Raw genomic sequence first — 16027 nt, 5'->3', positions numbered from 1 at the left:
TATTCGGACATTTGCATTTTATCGAATTTTAAATTATAATATTAAGATGTTCGGACATATATATATATATATTGATATCTCGTATTGGATGACCATATATTTTGTTACAGTGAACCTTTTCTTTCTACATCCGATTTTCTGTCCAACTAACCAAATTGCCAATAGAATATCAGAGGATATAGCTTTGTTGTCAGTATTAGGTTAAGTATTTGCCACCACATTTCAAGTTTCCAACAGGAAGACATTGGAGATTATTGTATATTAAATACTATATTCGATTATTTTACCAGTCCACTGAATTTTTTTTTAAAAACTTTGATAATATATATATATATATATAAAGTTATGGTTCCCATCGATAACCGATTAAAATGTAAAATAACTACGTTTTTAATATATTTTTGCGATTAGTTTACCAATCATGTAACACTATAGAAATGTATTTATTATCTACCATAAGATTAAAATTCTCCGAGTGTTTAAAAGGAAGATTATCAGCATTAGCCACGTGTATCAAGTCTATTGGTCCAGTGTTCAGAAAAAGGTTAAAATAAAGAGGCCCAACGTTCGAGAAAAAACTCAAAAGCTCAACGGTCCGAAATTTCAAAAATTCACACTAAATCTCAATCGTCCATCAACACGCTCCCATCACCGTCCGATCATCGTCTCTCCCCTTAGATCTAAGTTGCTTCTCTATTTCCCCCTTTTCGAAAACCAGTTTCAAAAAAACTCTCTCTCTCTCTCTCTCTCTCTCTCTCTCTCTCTCTCTGCAAAAAATTTCTGGATTCCCTAAACACGATGCCATTCATCACGGAGACGGCGAGCGCAATCAAGCGCCGGTTCGGATTCAATGACCGATCGGTGTCGGAAACCGTACGGCCTGTGCCGTGTACGCCGGATATCAGTACAGTCGCGAGAGAGAACCACTCTCAGTCTCTCGCTGTCACTTCAGCGATTCGAAGCATGGGCGATTTGGATGAAGAAGGTACGAGTTGCGATGGATCTGTACAGTTGTCGCGGTCTCGGAGCTTCGAATTCAACGAGGACCCGTCGTTTTGGAAAGACCATAATGTACAGGTATGATAATTTTTCATTTTTGGTGGCGGATGGATTTATTCTGAATTAGTCTTGACAGTGGATTCGGCATGTGTTAGATAGCTAGTGGCTGAATATGAAAGCTCGTGGACGGTTGTATTTGTATGTTAGTGCTGATTATTCATTTAACAATTGTTTTTCAGTTGATTAACTCTTCAAATTTACGGAACAAACCAATTGACGAAAAGTGAGTTGGGTTTGGAGGGGAGAATCTGTATGAGAGATTAGGCTCTGTTAATTTTTTCCCTTGGATGACGAACTTAGCTGTGGAAATGGTATCATAAACTGGGTTTGGAAAAAATCACGCTTTCATTTGACACAGTTTTGTGTTTCTAACTTTCTATGATGATTGGTGGGGCTGAAGTGGGGATTAAGGCATCTTTCTGCTCTTGTTGAACATAGGTTGTTATAAGAATCCGTCCGCTCAGTAGTTCAGAGGTATCTCTTCAAGGTCAAAACAAGTGTGTCAGGCAAGAAAGTGGTCAGACAATCACTTGGACTGGGCATCCGGAATCTCGTTTCACCTTCGACCTTGTTGCTGATGAATACGTTACTCAGGTTCCGTTTTTCCGACCTGTGCCCATTTTGTCTTCCACTCTTTCAATTCAAGTTTGTCTCTGAGATGTTGCTTCTATTTGTTCAAACAGGAGAAGCTTTTCAAAGTCGCTGGAGTGCCCATGGTGGAGAACTGTGTAGCTGGTTATAATAGTTGCATGTTTGCATATGGCCAGGTGAGCTAAATGAACATGCATTTGCCAGTTAGTTGCATGCTTGCCTTGTGCCTCCAGAATGTATTTGGTTAGATTTTTGGCTGTACTAATTTTTGGTGTGGAATTTAATAACTCTTCATTTACAGACCGGAAGTGGGAAAACTCACACTATGCTTGGAGATATCGAGGGGGGAACACGTAGACACAGTGTCAACTGCGGGATGACACCTAGAGTTTTCGAGTATATGTTCTCAAGGATACAGAAAGTATGCTGCTTGAGTTCTTTTCATCTTTGCATATGATTTTTCTCTGTAAATGGTTGTTTCTGATGCTGTTTATGTGTCTTTGACATGTCAGGAAAAAGAGACTCGTAAAGAAGAAAAGTTACGCTTTACTTGTAGATGCTCATTTCTGGAGATCTACAATGAGCAAATTCTTGACTTGTTAGATCCATCATCTAACAATTTACAGGTGTGTCATCATTGCTTTTTTTCCTCTTTTGATTTTATCCTTTAGTCTGCGAAGACTTGAGAAAGAAACCTTGTGAAAATTTGGATTTCGTAAAAGGTGTTGTTTTCTCTAGTACTAATCAACTTAGGTTTTAGTACCTGCTTTTACATTGATAAGGCATTTAAGCTTGTTGAGGATATAATGATCCTGAACGTACAACCAAATCTTTTTCACATTACTAAAACTTAATACCTGGGCTCTCTTGCAGCTGAGGGAAGATAATAAGAGAGGTATTCATGTTGAGAATCTCAAGGAGATTGAAGTCACAAGTGCCAGAGATGTGATTCAACAACTACTACAAGTAATTAATTTTGTCTAATACCACTTTCATTATTTTTAGAGTTTCTATGTTATTCTCTGCTGAGTTCTTAATTCTGACCTGCTTCTTTGAATTGGACCGTCTTTCCATTCACACAGTGAGTCAAGTTCTTACAGTAAATTGTGAAATCATGACATACTGTTCTGCATAGAAAAAGATAAAGGGATAGTTTAATAAGAATAGTTGAGGTTATAAACAACGTTTGAAACTTGTGTTTATAAACAATGCATGGAAAAGTTTAATGAGACTATTTTTTTTAACTCTTGCATTTTATTTTCTTTTATTTACTGCCTTTTTATTTATTTATTACATACTCTTTTCGCTATCGAAGTAGATGACACAAGAATTAGTAGATAAAATCGTTTTAATTCGGAACTACAATTTCAGAGAGATTGATTGGCTTTTTTTTTAATATATATATAGGGTGCTGCAAACAGGAAAGTAGCTGCCACTAACATGAATCGTGCAAGTAGTCGTTCTCACAGTGTGTTTACCTGTGTAATCGAAAGCAAGGTAACTAAACCTTCGAAATGATCATTGTGCCCTCTTATTGATTGCTTTGGTAAGAATAACCTGAGCTCTGGCTTTTATTAGTGGGAAGCTCAAGGTGTAACTCACCACCGGTTTGCACGACTTAACCTTGTTGATTTAGCAGGATCTGAGAGGTAAATACATGCTATAATCTCATTCTTTTTCTGCGTTATTCTCCATTTTTCGTTGTATGAAGACATTGCTCTAATTTCTTGCATCTGGGACTGTAGGCAAAAGAGTTCAGGTGCAGAAGGCGAACGCCTCAAGGAAGCTACTAATATTAACAAGTCTCTTTCTACATTGGGGTGAGAAATCTTGTTTGAAATCATTAAATGATCTTAATCTGTTGGGTTTTTTTTTACTATTTGCTAATATCCTTACTTTTACCGGTTTGCAGGCTTGTAATTATGAACCTTGTCAGCGTTTCCAATGGAAAATCTGTTCATGTTCCCTACAGAGATTCAAAGCTGACATTTCTGCTTCAGGTAAAAACTCGTGCTAATGATCAGAATTAAACAAGTTTCTGTAAACGTATGTGAAGCATCCGACACATTTCACATTGTTCCTTGCATTATGTTGAATTCTACTTCCTATGTATGTTCCTTGCTCATCAATTGTATTGATCAATGACAATTTGTTGATGCATTGTATGTAGGATTCTCTTGGAGGGAACTCAAAGACAATAATAATTGCTAACATAAGCCCATCTACCAGGTAAATTGATGTTTTTCGAAGTATTATTGATATTTTGGTTGGGCACATGTCTCTTTTGTTTGTGAATATCACAGAACTAACTTCACATATTGCTCTGTTTCAGTTGCTCGTTGGAGACACTAAGTACGTTAAAGTTTGCACAGCGTGCCAAGCTCATCAAGAACAATGTAAGAAAGTATTGCTTATTTTTGCTGATGCGAAGAAAAAAAATCCTAATACTGCATGAAATTAATATCATTCTATTCAACAGGCAATAATCAACGAAGATGCATCTGGGGATGTTATTGCTATGCGACTGCAAATTCAACAGCTTAAGGTAAATCTTCTCTCGCCAAAACAAATGAAATCTGAATCAGGCAGTTTTTACTTCGCTACCATGTTTGCAAGACCTTGTTGTGTTCTTTTGGATATGGCCTTAACGTTGCAAAATGTTTCGGCAGAAAGAAGTATCTCGTTTAAGAGGCTTGGTTAATGGTGGTGGAGGAGAGAATCAAGATGCTGACACTGTATTAATGAGCTATCATGGTTCGCCAATATCTCTCAAGTGGGATGGGCTCGATGGATCTTTCAGTCCACTGACAACTCATAAGAGAATGACAAAGGTTTGTCAATGTTTCTTTCATTAAGAAGTTTCCCTAAGGTCACTTTCTTTGGGAATTTATAGAGTGTTCCATCATTGATCCGTTTCTTCATACCATTTTTCACTTGTACCGATTTGTAGGCAAAAGATTATGAAGTTGCACTTGTTGGCGCTTTCAGAAGGGAGAAGGAAAAGGACACTGCTTTGCAATCTCTGGCAGCTGAAAATGAGGCTGCATTGCAGTTGGTATGCTAATAATAAATTTCACACTTCAGTTTTAACACATAGCGGAAAGTCTGAGGATATTGGTAGCTTGTATGCATCAGCATTACATAGCATAAAAGAAGAATATTTTATTCGTCAGCCACCATGATCGCATGTATAAACTATTGAATTCAACAAAATTTTCTCTGAACAGGCAAAACAGAGAGAGGATGAGATAAGAGGACTGAAAATGATTCTGAAGCTCCGAGATTCAGCAATCAAGAGGTTGGAAGCTGTTGCTTCAGGGAAGATTTCTGCTGAGACACATTTGCAGAAAGAAAAGGATGATTGTTTGAAGGAGATCGAGGTGCTTCGAGCTAAGGTTAACCGAAATCAGGAAGTTACCAAATTTGCAATGGAGAATTTGCGACTGAAAGAAGAAATTAGAAGGCATGATCTTCCCTATTTCTCCCTCAGCATGAAACTTTGGAACTTTTTGTTGGTTAAATTATAAAATTTTGAACCATGCAGGTTGAAGTCTTACTGTGAGGAAGGTGAACAGTATATCATGAACGAACAGATTAAAGTCTTACAAGATAAGGTAAAATATCTTGATCCTTGGTGACCTCAAAATTCTTAGGGTTTGAATTTGCATGTAATCATTTCTTGATCCATCTAACAGCTGCTACAAGCTCTTGATTGGAAGCTGATGCATGAATCAGATTCCTCTACGCTGAAAGATCGTAATGGTGGTAATCTGCTAATCTCAAATGAGGTACTTTGGCTTATGTTCCTCTTCTACTAATATTTTGGCACGTTTGTTTGTGTTCCTACTGTGCAAGTGAGTTGCAACGGTTTTACAACCATGAACCGTTTTGGTCTATGGAAATTTGATATTGTTTTTTTTTTTTTGCAGAATCAAGATTCGAAGAAACTTTCTTCTCTCCTGGATGAGAATGAATTCCTCCGGTTGCAGGTAGGTCTAATCTGTACAAAAAGAAAAAAGACATTCGGGCCTGGTTAATCCTTAGAAATTTCTTGGTACATTGCCTTCTTTCGCCTGTACAGGCTATCCAAAGCCGAGCAGAGATGGAAGCTCTCGGGAAATCACTAAGCCGTTCCCTTGAAGAGAAAGAGAGATTGGAAAAGTAATGCATATCTTCTTTATACATGGGCCTTCTTCTGCATATCCAATATCTTTCCTTCTTCCAGTGCCTAATATGATGCTCCTTTGCTAGGTGTGTCGAGGGTTTGGTTAAGGAGCTAGAGGAATTAAGATCTTCAGGAGCTGGGGATGTTTCCCGAGCCGACGCATCTGCCATCAACTTGGGCGACGACCAAATGGAGGTTAAAACAATGGTTGAAGCCATTGCTTGTGCAAGTCACAGAGAAGCTGAAATTCGTGAAAAAGCAATCAAGTTGTCGAAAGAGAATGATGAACTACGGCGGAAAATAAAGGTTCTGATCGAGGATAACAACAAACTCATAGAACTATATGAACAAGTAGCTGCAGAAAACAACTCCTCCAGATCTTCGGAGAAAACTGAGGGTGGGCCTTCAGATAGTAGTGAAGAACAGAACAACGTTGAAATGGGTCGTGAGGTTGAAGAAAATGGGGTGGAACTGAAAAAACAGGTTGAAAACCTGGAGAACCAGCTTACCGAGATGCACGAGGAGAATGAGAAGCTAATGAGTTTATACGAAAATGCCATGAAGGAAAGGGATGAATTCAAAAGGTTGATTTCTTCTCCTGGACATAACAGAACCGAGAAAAAAGAAGTTAGCTGTCCAGAGAAACTAGTTGAGGTTGATGGCGAGACATGTGTTCCCATGTGCATCGAGGATGAAGAAGATTCAGTCGAGGAGGTTATTTCTGACCGTAGGGAGAATCCCGATTCCGAGAAACAATTCCAGACTGATGAAGAAACTAAAGAAAACTGTCCTGATGTAGAGTCCAATCAGGCAAACCAAGAAACTCGGGTCGAAGTCTGTGGTTCCTCTGACACTGAAATGAAGCCTTGTGATCTTCATTCTCAAAAATTCTGGGCAGATGTAGAAGCTGCGAGACTGAAACTCGAAGTGGCAGAGGAAAAGCTCTCGGACTCTGCAGATGCCATTGCGGGTTTCTCATCGCTCGAAAGAATTGTTCTTGAAATCAACAGACTGACAAAGCAAATTGAAGAGGCTGAAGAAAAAGTTAGAGAACACCAGAAGCAATTAGGATCACTCAAACTTGTATCTAAAGAAACGGAAGTGAGAAAAGCTCGTGCCGAGAAGAAGTTATCAGCTCTGAGGTACTCATTGACGAGTTTGGCTTCATCCATAGCTTACTTTGAACAGAGAGAATCACGGGCAAGAGCTCGGGTCAATGCCTCGTCCAGTCATTTGAACCAGAAGAAAGAAGAAATCTCCGTTCTTCGATCTTGCAAAAAGGAAATCGACGCTTCTCTGGGCAGAATCCAACAATCCGAGGCCGAACTCAAAAGCAACATCGTAATGCTGAAAGTAAAGATCGAAGAAGAGAACCGAAGGCACGAGGAAGAAGAGAAAGTTCTCTTTGCAATAGATAACATAGAGAAAATCAACACTCCTCAGAAAAACACTCTGCTCACAGGAAAAGCCTTAGACTTGCTGAAATCCGAGGAGGAGAAGACAAAGCTGCAAGCAGAGACGAAACTTTCCCGGGAAAAACTCGGCTCAGTCAGGAAGGAACTCGATGAAATGATCAAGAAATCGTCAAAGCTCGAGACCAAGATCCAAACAGCGGAAATCGAAATAGAGAGAGCTTCAAAGGCATTGGAAGAATTAGAGCTGGCATTGCAGAACACAATCCAAGAGGAACAAGCTCTACATGAGATGGTAGAACAAGGGAAGTTCGAGACAGAATCAACGATCCTCGAGGTTCATCAGCTCGTTTTCGAATCGGATTTGAGTGAAAACGAGAAAATCATCGTGCAGGAAGAGATTAAAGCCACGGAATTCGCGATCAAAGATATGCAGAGGGCTCGGGCCGAGACAATGAAACAAGCATTGGTAGCATTGGAGGAGAACGGTTCAGACAAGATACGAGGAGAGGTAGAGAATGTTTTGAGCTGTGTCCTTGAAGCGAAGTCGTTGCTTGATGAATCTGATCTATGATTTCAGTTTATTCAGGAAGCATATCACTTCCTTGCATTTGGTTAAAAATCATTGGAATTTGGTTGTGTTGTAAACAGTATTTTTATTTTTTGTAGTTCACAAATTTCCGTATGCAGTTGGATATTAAATTTAGCATTTAATATGTTGATAGCTAACTGATTTTATTTTATTTTATTTTTTTGTCACAAAAAATATTTTATTAGATTTACCTTAAGAATATATGTTTTGTTTCACGGGAAATAAAGAGAGAATTTGAAGCTCTCAATTTTCTCTCTGCATGCGGCCATGTATGTATGCACTTGCCCTTGGCCTAAAGGAAAAGCGAAGGACTAAGGGTAAAATCGTCATTTAGCAAGTGCGATCACAGTTGGACTCTTGGAAGGAAAGAGGGGAAAGCTTTCTGAGGGTAAAGTTGTCATTTCCGTTACAACGCAGGCGTATTCGGTCGGTCTAATTAGGAGTGCTGTGACGAATTGATTGTAACGCCGTGTATAATAAAACCCAGAGACTTCTTTTTCCCCTTCTTTTTATATCGTCCAATCTCATCGTTTGAAAATAATTTAAAAAAAAAAAGTTTTCTATTTCGAGTTTCGCATTCTCCTCGATCCCCGAATCCCATTATTCCGAATCGAAATTTGACGTATCTCGATTTCGATTCAGATTCCAAATTTTTCTAGGTTTCGGTTGAATTCGTGCGGAGGTCTCCTGTTTTCGATCTGAATCAGTGAAGCGTAGAAAGCTTGGAGGGAGGGATGTTTAACGGGATGATGGATCCTGAGATGATTCGGCTCGCTCAGGAACAGATGAGCCGTATGTCGCCTGCTGATTTTGCTAGGATCCAACAACAGGTCTCTACACTTTTTTTTTTCTTCTTAAATCTGAATTTGTAGATCCCGAAGTCTTACATGTTGTCGTTAGATCGTGACGTTCGATTATTTTTTCATACACAAGTCCTCTCTGCAAGTTGGGTATTATTTTTGCGTTTTGCCTTCCGTCAATGTGTTTCTGAAGTCATGTTTCCTTGACCATGACAATTAGATTTGATTAATGCTTCTATTTTGATGCCTTTTTCCACGATTCGTCAACCGGATGCGTCCGATTCTTTTTTGAATTGCGATGTGCTTTCGTCACTTTCAGCGTTTTCTCTCATGTCGAAAGAAATTCATAATTTAGCCTCGGAAAATAGAGGGCGGATTGTCTTAGACCATGGTGTTAAGTAGTTTATCTGAATTTGGGTTACAATGAGCTGAACGTGGTTCCGAGATTCTTGGAATTCGTTTAACAGGATATGAGAAGAAAAAGAGAAGCTTCAGTTAAAAAAAATGGTTTTTTAATGATCACAGTGTAGAGCTATGAGGGTAAAACATGACTGGATATTTGGAATGTCCTTTTCTCAAGGTGTTTATAAACGATTACTCTTCTAGTTTACTGAAAGATTTTATGCCTTTGGTGTTGCAGATGATGTCTAATCCTGACTTGATGAAAATGGCAACTGAAAGTATGAAGAACTTGAGGCCTGAGGACTTGAGACAAGCTGCTGAACAGCTGAAGCACACACGCCCAGAGGAGATGGCTGAGATAGGCGAGAAGATGGCAAAAGCATCACCTGAAGAGATAGCGGCTATGCAAGCTCGTGTTGATGCTCAATTTACCTACCAAATAAATGCAGCTCAGATGTTGAAGAATCAGGTACTCTATTCTTCAAGATATTGATCTTTGTACTTGTCTCTCCAAGTCATCACATGCTTTGGGATCTGGTTAAAACCAAACAATACAGAATAGTTTACCAAACAAATATGACATAAAGTGGAGAAAATGAAGGGCTCCAGCAAGTGGAACTCGTGTCTTTAGTTGTAGTTGGATAAGGATATTGTAATATTTTCCTGTAGGCTACTTTGTCATGTGTTTTGTTTTACTTGTTGTACCGTAGTCGGACGGGACTACAGGAGTACAGGGTATGGGTTTTCTTGTGGATTTATATACCCCATTCTTTAGGTGGGAGAAAAACGTGGTCTTTTATCTGTTATCCTTAGCAACCAAAGGTTGATGGACGTGGATGAGATTTAGAACATTTTAAGTTGAATGTTCCTGTCACATTTTTTATTTGCCCTTGTATTTTTCCGACCAAGATTTCAAACTTATTTGCATAGTTATATATCTGTGACTTCTGTTGTTTTTTTCCTGTAGAAACGCATTAGCATCATATGATGCGGCAGAGATTAATTTCATGTGTAGATTCATGTTTGCTTTTATTTTCTGGCAGGGAAATGAGCTTCACAGCCAAGGAAGATTCAAAGATGCTGCAGAGAAATATTTACGTGTAATGCTATATTTGAATTCTTCATCATGTTACTTCGCATTGTACTCAGTTTACTATCAATAAGAGTTCTCTATGTTGAATATGCCATATCTTTCCACTTTTCTAACAGTGCTCCTCTTACCATATTAGGCAAAAAACAATGTGAAGGACACTCCATCTTCGAAAGGCAAAGCACTTTTGATGGCATGCTCTCTCAATCTAATGTCATGTTATTTGAAAACAAAGCAGTATGAGGATTGCATAAAGGAAGGCTCTGAGGTATGTTGTTCATCGTATATTCATGAAGGTTTGAAAATTTTGAACCTGTATATTTTCTGGAAAACAAGAAGAGAAAAGTTTTTTTTTGGCTCTTTATATGTCAATTAAATTCATAATAAGTTCTTTACAGTTATCTAAGATCAACTCATTCCAGTCTTTGCAGTTTTTTGATGAAGTTACATGTTAATATCGTTTCAGGTTTTGGCACAAGAAGCAAGGAATGTCAAAGCCCTCTACAGGAGGGGTCAAGCTTACAAAGAACTAGGCCTGTTTGAAGTGAGTTTTTTCTACCGGACTTTGAAAGCTTCCTCTGAGATGCATTGTTTATATATGTGTGTGCATATATATGTACCAGTGTTTGCATGAAAATAGTCTAAATAGATATTTCGTCATCTGTTTGCTTGTTTTGTCTCTACTCACTTGGCTTTTCAATACTGTAAGGATGCTGTTTCCGATCTGAGCAAGGCCCATGAAGTTTCCCCTGACGATGAGATGATTGTCGATGTGCTAAGGTCTGGATTTTAAGCTTCCTTATCAAAACTAACTAGACATTATGAACCGACATAATTTTTTGTATTCTCAACGATGCAGAGATGCTAAGGAAAGATTAGCTACGGAAGGCCCTGGCAAGGTATCAAGAGGTATGGTTTTTTCCTCTGAGCAGTGCTCTTGGTATAATTTATTTTCCTCAGATTGGGCATTTCTCGGTTGCATGGAACATTTGCTTTCTCTGTGATTCCTTAAAACAATTGAAAATATTATTATGCTGTTTGCTTGATAGGGGTGGTTATCGAAGAAATTACTGAAGAGGAGGTTGCTACGTCAGTAGAAAATTTAAGTTCCTCGGCAAATGTTTCTGTGAGACAGCCCGAAAGTATACCTGCCTTTCCAATGAACACAGCTATGGCCAATGATCAGGGATTGAAGAAAAATGTCGAGAGCTTGCAGGCTCTTAAAGATGACCCAGAAGCAATCAGGTTCTACACCGTTCCAAATCACTGTTTAGATATTTTTCTCTATCTCTTTCTCCTGATTTCTCGCAAGGACCAAATTTTCTTTTGACAAAAAATTAAGAAGCATTTTTCTTGGTCATCATTGTCTCTGCAGTATATATATCTGAATTTTTCATATATCTTTCCTTTTTCTGTTTTCCTTTCGTGGGCCTGCAGATCATTCCAAGATTTCATTTCAAGAACCGATCCTGATACACTTGCTGCTATGAGCGGTGGAAAAGCTGGAGAAATGTCACCTGACATGTTTAAGACCGCCTCAAGTATGATTAGCAAAATGTCACCTGAGGAGATTCAAAAAATGGTTCAATTAGCCTCTTCGTTTCAGGGAGAAAATCCTTCTTCGAGCGTGCCATCAGTAGAAAACGGGTTTACACCCACGCCCGACATGCTTAAAATTGCATCCGATATGATGAACAAGATGTCACCAGGAGAGCGGGAACGGATGTTTGAGATGGCTTCGTCTTTGAAAGCAAAGGCTCCATTTTCGGCATCTCCTGCTTCCGATACTCAAAGACAGAGATCAAACAATGATGCAGGATCACAAGGGGAAAGTTCATCTAGTTCTTCGGGTAATACCTTTACGGGTCTGGAATCAACCATTCCTTCATCACCTGCTGACTTACAGGATCAGATGAGGAACCAAATGAAAGATCCAGCAATGCGGCAGGTCGGTTGGGTTCATTTTATGTTTCCGGATGCTTGCTTTATTTCACCAGAAACTGTATTCTATGAAGGAAGCAAAGAATTAGTAATGGGTTTTAATTTTATAAAATGGGCAGATGTTCACATCTATGATAAAGAATATGAGTCCGGAGATGATGGCAAGCATGAGTGAACAGTTTGGGATGAAGCTTTCTCATGAGGATGCTGCAAAGGCTCAGCAGGCAATGGCGTCTCTCTCTCCTGAAGACTTGGACAGAATGGTATCACCTCTCTCTCTCTCTCTCTCTCTCTCTCTGCCATTGTTATAACTGGTATCTTTGTGTTTCTTGGGGGGAAAGATGAGGTGGGCGGATAGGGCACAGAAAGGGATAGAGAAGGCGAAAAGGGCAAAGAATTGGTTGCTGGGGAGAGGAGGGTTGATATTTGCGGTGATGATGCTCCTTTTAGCAATTATCCTCCATCGCCTTGGATACATTGGCAGTTAGTATCATCTACTCCTCCTGTTCTGTCTCCCAAATCCCTAATTTGGCCAGAATCCACAGGTTTGAACTTAACTTAAAGAGGTTCGTTCTCTTCTGTGTAAAAGACCAAACCCTTTCCTTTTTGTTATGCTCATGCTTATGTAATCTCTCTTTTGTTAAGAGCTTAAAAAAAATATAACTTTTTTTTTTGGTCAAAGTTGTGGAAATGTGTTATTTACATTAAAAAAAAATGATTATTCTTTTTTTGTTCTGAATCTGATGTTGATGAACATCTGTCTGTAGATGCGTGTGTGTGTGTGTATATATATGTTTTATCTATTTTATCCTCGTGGATAAATTGTTCATAACAAAGTTGGCATTTTAGGGATATAAAAGAGGAATAAGAGAGGCACAAACAAATTAATTCTGATGAAAAAGTGATTATAATCATCGAAAGTTGGAGGAAAAAAATGGTGGTGTGTATTTTGAATTTCGTTTTGGTTTTTTGTAAACTATACCATATGTTTTTGGTTTCCTATTTCACATCATTTTCCTAAATATTTATCTCTAAAAATTTATTTCCATATTACTTATTTTAATTATTTTTATATTCTGATTAATATAAATTATAATTTATTTCGATTAATTTAAAATTAATTTATTGATTTTGTTTACCTTATTTTAGATTTGATTTAGTTTTTGATCGCCAAACTAATCATACAGCTAGAAAAGTTAAAAGTTAAGAAGAGGATACGTGTCCCGAACACAGAAAAGTGGGGCCCTTCTAGACCTCTGAGGAGGTCTCGTCTTTCGGTAAATTTTCCCCAAAAATAAATAATTTATTAATTAAAAATAGGAAAAAAAATAAAACAAGTCGAGACGGAGAAAAGTAAAACGAGCGCACCAAAAGAGGACCCTCATCTCATCTCCTTATTCTCTCTGCGTAATCTCTGGGGAATCTAGGGTTTATTCCTTCCTCTTTAACCCCTAGGTTCCTGATCGGATTGCTCATCCAGTTCTTCGATCTCGCAGCTCGCTGCCTGACTGATTCATCGTGACTTTCGATGGAGGTTAGGGTTTTCTCTCTTCTTTCTTCTCCCTTTGAATTTTGCTCTCGGTGGTGTATGAACCCAGAAATTTCCTGGAATTCTGTTTATTTTGATCAACGATTTCGATTGTCGGCGCTGTTACTATCTTTGATTCTGTCGTTATGGTGGGATTCACGGAAACTGTCAATTTTGAACCCAATTCTGTGTGATTCCTTAGGGTTTAGGATAATGTCATTTTCAAGATTTTGTGCTCGTTTGTTTTTTTTCCTTTTGCCACCGTAATTCGCGGACTCGAAAGGGTTTGGGATTTATGGTATCCGTATTGAATTGACACCGTGATTCTCGATTCCCATATGTGTTTTGGAATTTCCATGTGATTGAATCACGGGTTTACGGATTGTGGAACTCACTGTATCGAATTTACAGGGAGTGGTGGAGGAGGATGCGAAGACCGAAGCACACATGACCTCCGCCGCAGCTTTTGTCGAAGGAGGCATCCAAGATGCCTGTGATGATGCCTGCAGCATATGTCTGGAAGTCTTCTGTGACAGCGATCCTTCAACGGTGCGCATGTCGTTGTCTTTGTTCAGTCACATTGGACAAATCTTTATCTGCTTTTCTTCTTATCTTGCAGGTGACTACTTGCAAGCATGAGTACCATCTTCAGTGTATACTTGAGTGGTGAGCTCATTTAAGGCTCGGGTTTTGACAGTTTATGTTTAACTAATGATATGTTTGCTTCATAATTGGGATGAGAATCTAGGAATGTTATCTAACAAAGCTCAGAGAGATTTCCAGCTAACTTGTGCAATTTCTATGCTTTTACGTAAACTTTGTAGGTGTCAGAGGAGTGCACAGTGCCCGATGTGTTGGCAGCCCATCAGCCTGAAAGACCCTACCAGGTTAATTTTGTCTTCGTTTGATCCATTTTAGTCATTATTTTTGTTGGTCTGATACACCTTGCATGCTCGATGGAGATATCAGTTATGTGCTCTTCTATGTTTCAGTCAGGAGTTACTCGAGGCTGTTGAGCGCGAAAGGAGTTTCCGTTTCAATCCATCAAGAAACGCCACTATATTCCGTCATCCAACTCTCGGAGATTTTGAATTGCAGCATGTTGGTGACTCTCCCAATATGGTGGACGCTGATTATAGCTCTTCTTTGCTTGTGAAATAGTAAATAGTTGCTTGACGTTTCTATAATGTCCTCCAATGCAGCTTCCCATTGGGGTGGACAACGCAGAGATTGAAGAACGGATTATTCGGCACCTGGCTGCTGCGGCTGCTATGGGGCGAGCCCGGCATGCGGCAAGAAGGGAGGGCCACAGGAGCAGGTCCTCAACTGAAGGTCATCCACAGTTCATGGTGTTCTCCTCGCATCCTAATACATCTTCCCTACCTCCTGCACACATGCCTTCCTCTCCATCTCACAGAGGAGAAGGTGAGACAGCTCCCGGTATTGTCACCAACCTGCCTCCGTCCCCACCGAATGCTTTTGGGGATGTTTCTCCACAGCTGAACACCCAGCCAGCATCTTCCTACCCCGGCTCTCCTTTACCATCTGAATCAAATGTTCTTTCTGGAAATCAACGCGGACCCATCTCCAGCAGCAGGTGTGCATATCATCTGTTGTTCTCTCTTGTTCATTGGTAGTTGATTGTCTATTATCGGCATTCATTTGTCTTATTCCATGCAGGTCTCTTAATCAATCTTCCCCTGGTGGTCAAGACACAGCCGGCCCGTCAGATCTCCAATCTTTCTCAGAATCATTGAAATCTCGACTGAATGCTGTCTCAACGAGGTACCCCTTCATTATCTGGCAGGTCTCTTAATCAATCTTCCCCTGCATATGATTTTATAGTATCTAAGTTGTTTCCCAATTACAATTTAGATACAAAGAATCGATTTCAAGGAGCACAAGGAGCTGGAAGGAGAAATTTTTCTCTCGCAACACCTCCATGGCAGATATTGGTTCAGAGGTCAGAAGAGAGGTCAATGCTGGGATTGCAACAGTATCACGCATGATGGAACGTCTAGAAACGAGAGAGAACAATAGATCTGGCACAGCCTCTGTTTCAACTGGCTCAGAGAGTAACACACCTTCCGAATCAAGTAACGAGCGTAGAACAGAAGGTGCGAGTGGTCATTCTTTGAATGAAAGAGGGGTTGAGGGCACAATTACCGTGGGTTCTGGTTCAAGCGGAACAGTGCTACAGAACCTGCATCAGAGCTAGCATCTGGCTGGAAAAGGTGAAGTTGCTCTCGTAATTTACTTACTGGTCTTACAGATTCATATCGAGTGTTGGCAATCGTGAAACAAGGATCGGTCACAATTTCTTTTCGAAGATGTCTGACCAAAATTCCTTAGGAAGAAAGTAAGACGTAGCAACTGAAGTCTGGTGCATGGAAACATCATCCTAGAGTTAGACTATTGATATATATATATATATATATATATATATA

General features: G+C 39.4%; 3 protein-coding genes across 4 annotated transcripts in view; all 3 read left to right on the top strand.

Annotated features, from left to right (window-relative positions):
* Positions 1-680: 680 nt before the first annotated feature.
* On the top strand, positions 681-7933 carry LOC104810947 (kinesin-like protein KIN-12E). The gene is made up of 21 exons (XM_010537439.2): positions 681-1077; positions 1498-1653; positions 1743-1826; positions 1952-2071; positions 2163-2276; positions 2524-2616; positions 3058-3147; positions 3229-3299; positions 3396-3470; positions 3563-3650; positions 3821-3879; positions 3983-4046; positions 4130-4195; positions 4320-4481; positions 4601-4705; positions 4878-5113; positions 5195-5264; positions 5346-5438; positions 5580-5639; positions 5732-5811; positions 5902-7933. The coding sequence occupies exons 1-21, from the start codon at positions 799-801 to the stop codon at positions 7799-7801; spliced, it is 4065 nt and encodes a 1354-aa protein (XP_010535741.1). The 5' UTR covers positions 681-798; the 3' UTR covers positions 7802-7933.
* A 377-nt stretch (positions 7934-8310) lies between these two features.
* Positions 8311-12735, top strand: LOC104810948 (outer envelope protein 61). The gene is made up of 11 exons (XM_010537440.2): positions 8311-8649; positions 9260-9490; positions 10065-10121; positions 10251-10379; positions 10578-10655; positions 10821-10891; positions 10971-11020; positions 11161-11356; positions 11549-12059; positions 12172-12315; positions 12394-12735. Exons 1-11 carry the CDS (start codon positions 8554-8556, stop codon positions 12538-12540), a joined length of 1710 nt encoding a protein of 569 aa, XP_010535742.1. The 5' UTR covers positions 8311-8553; the 3' UTR covers positions 12541-12735.
* Positions 12736-13402: 667 nt separating this feature from the next.
* LOC104810949 (E3 ubiquitin-protein ligase RHF2A) overlaps positions 13403-16027 on the top strand; it is a 3438-nt gene continuing 813 nt past the window's right edge. The window contains exons 1-8 of one of the 2 annotated variants that reach the window (XM_010537441.2): positions 13403-13586; positions 13992-14129; positions 14200-14246; positions 14405-14467; positions 14573-14702; positions 14783-15177; positions 15261-15365; positions 15456-15814. In XM_010537441.2, the coding sequence (XP_010535743.1) occupies positions 13581-13586; positions 13992-14129; positions 14200-14246; positions 14405-14467; positions 14573-14702; positions 14783-15177; positions 15261-15365; positions 15456-15798 (1227 nt within the window). In that variant the 5' untranslated portion in view covers positions 13403-13580 and the 3' untranslated portion in view covers positions 15799-15814. The remainder of the gene's footprint in view (positions 13587-13991; positions 14130-14199; positions 14247-14404; positions 14468-14572; positions 14703-14782; positions 15178-15260; positions 15366-15455; positions 15815-16027) is intronic. The other variant, XM_010537442.2, reaches the window with a different exon arrangement.

The sequence above is a fragment of the Tarenaya hassleriana genome, unplaced genomic scaffold, assembly GCF_000463585.1.
Source record: "Tarenaya hassleriana unplaced genomic scaffold, ASM46358v1 Cleome19, whole genome shotgun sequence".
Classification (NCBI taxonomy): domain Eukaryota; kingdom Viridiplantae; phylum Streptophyta; class Magnoliopsida; order Brassicales; family Cleomaceae; genus Tarenaya; species Tarenaya hassleriana.
Note: the sequence above shows the minus strand (reverse complement) of the source record. Positions and strands in the feature narration are given on the sequence as shown.